Source organism: Hylaeus volcanicus, chromosome 2 (assembly GCF_026283585.1).
Source record: "Hylaeus volcanicus isolate JK05 chromosome 2, UHH_iyHylVolc1.0_haploid, whole genome shotgun sequence".
Classification (NCBI taxonomy): Eukaryota; Metazoa; Arthropoda; class Insecta; order Hymenoptera; family Colletidae; genus Hylaeus; species Hylaeus volcanicus.
In genome coordinates this window covers 32,349,212-32,353,622 of record NC_071977.1, presented here as the reverse complement: position 1 = coordinate 32,353,622, position 4,411 = coordinate 32,349,212, and the positions used below count along the sequence as shown (strand labels likewise).

At 47.4% G+C, this 4,411-nt stretch overlaps 1 protein-coding gene across 2 annotated transcripts; it reads right to left on the bottom strand.

The window, feature by feature from the left end:
- Nucleotides 1–186: 186 nt before the first annotated feature.
- On the bottom strand, nt 187–4,374 carry LOC128872303 (twisted gastrulation protein homolog 1-A-like). 2 transcript variants are annotated; one of them, XM_054114858.1, is made up of 4 exons: nt 3,801–4,374; nt 1,117–1,345; nt 791–997; nt 187–709 (listed from the first exon to the last, which is right to left on the bottom strand). In XM_054114858.1, the coding sequence occupies exons 2-4, from the start codon at nt 1,337–1,339 to the stop codon at nt 402–404; spliced, it is 738 nt and encodes a 245-aa protein (XP_053970833.1). In that variant the 5' UTR covers nt 1,340–1,345; nt 3,801–4,374; the 3' UTR covers nt 187–401. The 2 variants fall into 2 exon arrangements, with proteins under 2 accessions (XP_053970833.1, XP_053970834.1); XM_054114859.1 differs by lacking the exon at nt 3,801–4,374 and adding an exon at nt 1,951–2,083.
- Between the last annotated feature and the right edge of the window lie 37 nt (nt 4,375–4,411).

Here is a 4,411-nt window from a genome sequence, read left to right as displayed (position 1 = left end):
CCTGATTATTCGTATATACACCTAAAACAGGAATGCGCATCGTCCATGATCTTTTAAATCACACGTCTCTACGATCCTTTTAATATTGCTAAAGTATATCCTTCATCGTTCCAAGCCGAATAGGCGTTAGCGGAACACGGATTACGTTTACCATCTGAACGATAAAATCCATTAAAAACGATTCGATACGATACGTGTACAGCTTTATTCGTATGGCACTGAAAAATAATAAAATATTCGACGCTACAGGATTACTTACATACACATTTAACACGAGTTCGATCATCGTTTCGTTTGCTTTTGCTCGATTTTGCTTAGTTCCGAAAGGACTAATTGTCACCGGGAATATGCACGCACCGTCGACACAACCACAGTATTTCGAAGGGGAATCAGGCGCGTCGTTAGTCGATCTCGTCGTCTACCAGATCGTCTTCGTCCTGACCATAATCGTCGTACTGGTCCTTCAAATCGTCTTCTTCTTTGTCCAGCGGGCAGTGTACGCATCTGGACTCGTTGATCCCATAATTGATACAGGTGTCCCCTATGCATTCACAGCAACCGTCGTGAAACCATCTATAACTGGTGGCGCCCATGCTTTGGCAAGACGCACGACACTTGTTCCAGGAGTTGCATTGAGCCATAAACGCGACCGTACAGTTCACCGTCATCACGTTCGGCTTCAACGGGTGCACCTCTTCGTCGGCAGTCTCTGAAAGCAGGGACGGACTCTGGTGAGATAGGAGATGGCGCGGAACACATGATGGATTACGAAAATTCCAGAGATACGCACGCATATGATACTTCATCTCTTTCTCGTGCTTCGGCGTGAACAGAGACATGTCGAAGTCCACCGGAAACGTGAACGTGAGCCACCTCTCGTGCGGATCCGGCTCAGCGGTTAGCGCTTGAAACAGACCTGGCATAGGCTCGCTAAAGTCCTCCACGTGTGACTTTTTACTCAATGGATTATCCGTGATGTTTGGTTTTGGACATAGGTCTGCGGGCAACGGAACGAACGATTAAGAATGGTAATTAGATAGTGTTTTTATATTAATTACGTAGAATAACGAAGAAGAATAGTTCGATGAAAAGCATCGTTGAGAAGTGTTGTCTTACCTACGCACGAGCAACACTCGTCGTAGAGATAGCTGAGGCATGAGAAGCATTCCTTGCAGCAAGTGCAGGTAACGAGATCGCACTTGCAACTTTGCGTAAGCATGCATTTGCTCACGACGCTGGCGCAGATCGCCTCGTTGCAAGCCTCGCTGTAGTTCTTTGTCGCCGCCAGAAGCAAGATTCCGATGATGCCCACGACCAGCGTCCTGCTCCAGCTCGTCATCGTGTTCTAAAGAAACAACCGTCAATGGACATTAACGTCACACCGGTCCAGTCCTCGACAGATGTTCGAAGCTACGCTTCGAAGATGATGAATTACGACCAGGGATATCGAGTCCACGTGTTCCGAGAGAAAGTTATCGGTGGCAATTAAAAACCGTGATAAAATTGGCGCCGCTTCTTTCCGACAACGTGACGTCGCGAAGAAGCAACGAGACGCGTGTCTACGGAAGACCCGTGAATCGCGTGCGTTGATTACGACCATGAGCCTCGATTAAGGGTATTAAGAATATTCATGAACATGAGTCAGGAGATGTCATTAAGAGAAATGACTACCAAAAGAACGAATTTTTAATCTCGCAAATACTGGAATGCGAAAGAGGTTTATAAAAGACCGACGAAGGAAACGATCTCGAAGACGCAAAGTCCGATAATTCGATGGAAAATGATCGCGCGCGTAATAACTACAGCTTTCAAACGTGCCAATTAAACGACTATTTATACCACGCATAATCACATCCTACGACATTTCAAGTGAATTATTATTGGAAAGGAATTCCATTTCAACGACCAGTTACGCGTGCTGTTCCGACAAAATGATTATTTGTACGTTACCTCGCGAAGAAGTATTAGTCTGACGATGCTTCGCTTCGGAATACGATTTTGCAATCCATAAGAAAAGCTTCGACGATACTTGGTTGGCGCCTGTCCTATTCGAACGAACTTTAACCGACTAACAGGATTTAAGGACGAGTCTCGATTTTCACACAAACTCCCCCACTTTAACGTCCGAAAGGTGCAGTCATAAATGAATACCGAGCGGATGGATCGGTTTTACGATGACTTCTTCCAGGTAATCGTGTCCCTTTGACGCCAGCGTAACCCTGTGCCACCCTCGACAAGCGCCACTTCATTAAATCCCCAGTAGTGGTCGAGGATTTCAGGCACTCGCAACAGGTGAACGCAGAGGAAAAGAGACGGAGGACACCTTTCGAGAATTTCGTAAGAATCCCACCTTCTTTATTCGATAGAAATCAAATTAAATTTCATCTCCTCTTCCATTCGCCCACGATAACTTTGCAAGTGTTTATTTAAAAAAACGTTTCCTATCCACGCGTCGCGGAATACAATTTGCGAACCGTACGCACGGCAATTGACGCGCAAATGCTTTGCATTCTTGGAAGTCGGAGAAGTTCACTGAATGCGATTGAACTTTCGAGCGTTGAATAGTAGATGATTTTCATTCGCGAAGACATTTCTTATCGCGCGTATTTCGCTCAATCTTCTTCAACAGAGCAAAACCATCGAATATTTTATAGTAGTTTGCTGCTAGAAATCTTCTGCCAATAGAAGATATGGTGACGAATAGTCACCGATAGCACGATCGATAGTTCCGAATTACGATCCCGAAAAAGAAAGCCATCGTCGCAGCGACGTTTCTACATGACCGAAAACACGTCGTTGCGATTCCGTAGAAACGACTGCAATTTTTATTCCACGAAGTGTGGCTAATTGAAATGCTGCGGATGTCCTATGCAACGAAGGAATCACTACGGAGGCGCCGCGCGCATCGAAGACGAGACATCGAACGTACGGTTTTAGAAAAATTCCAGCTGTATTGAAATGTAAACGCTCGTCACCCAGGGACAGACGTGCTGCTTACAGCCTCGCCTTGTTTTGGCCCGAGGCGATGGAATAACTTCAATAACAAACGGCAATCGGCTTCCTGGAAGGCGGTCCGGGGCTTTCGAATCTCCCCGTTACGCCCATCTTCCATCTTCCTCTTTCGCATTTATTTTTTGTTTTTATTTCACAGGAAAACTGTTTCGTCAACAAAGGATCGTTCCAAGTTTGCAGATACTGAGAATTCACGTCTGCCGTAAACATGATCGGATGGTTTATCGCAAAGCGTCGCATTAGACTGGTCTCGCCAGTATCCTCGTTCTTGGAAACTATAGAAAAGACTGACTCGATCGATCGTGAAATGGCCGACTGTAAATGCGTGCTCGCGGCCAAGAGGTTTCTCAAGAATCTGATATCGCGCGAAGACGGATCAACACGTACGAGACCCCCAGGGAACACGTGGACGGATTTTCATTGAAAAATCGGCAAGGTACGGATACTTGAAATTACGATGACATCTATACATCGTTGTTATGTAATTTGTTGTGCGATTTTGAAAAACGTTTCCACTCGTCTCGTCTTTAGATCTCTGCCTCGAAGCGGCATTCCGTCTTGAGCCCCGTGGAGACGTACATACCACTGCGTGGTCCAGTGTGCATCGCAAGATCTCGGTCGATCGGGGCAACGGTTCGAAGCGTAGTTACCGCGATCGATGGTGCAAAACGCGCTTCGCGATGGACAACGTATCTCGGAGACAAGGTCAGAGGTGTGCCTCCGAAGAAGCATTTTCTGATTCCTGATCGAGAGAAGAAGACCGATTGTGAGATTCGTTCGATGTTTACCTGGCAGTCCTGCGACGTATTCCAGCGAGCTGTGCGATGGGCAGAGCGGGTAAACCTATGCGCGGAGAACTATTTTAAGAGCGCGCAACCGGTTCACGTTGCGACTGCCACGAGACATATTTCCTCCGCGAGGTATATCCTTATCGTAGTCTCTCTTTACCGCAAAGGGAATTCTTTCTTTCTCTTCCTAGAAGGACCGCCGAAGGGGCTTCCTATTCCTGGAAGATCCTTCGAGTACGCGGTTCGAGATAGGCACGCGCGCGAGTCTCATCCGTTCCGTCCACTATATCCTTTGATTCCTCGCGATTCACTCGGTCGATCGGCGCTAGTCGACGCTTTCTCTCAGCACCAATCGTTTCCACACCGAAACTGGCGAAACTGGCGAAACTGCGATCCCGAAGGCGAATGGAAGACGCGAGCGTCGCAAGAGTCGAGGAACCTAACCGCGGCACGGCACACTGGTCGCGAAGGCGAGGCGAGTCGAGCCGAGCAGAACGGACGGAACGGAGAAAAGGTATCCTCTGGAAATCAACGCGTAGAGATCTCTGTGACGGGTGCGACGAATCGAAGAGCGGCTCTCATTGGACTGAATTAAGGAAGGACGTGGACCG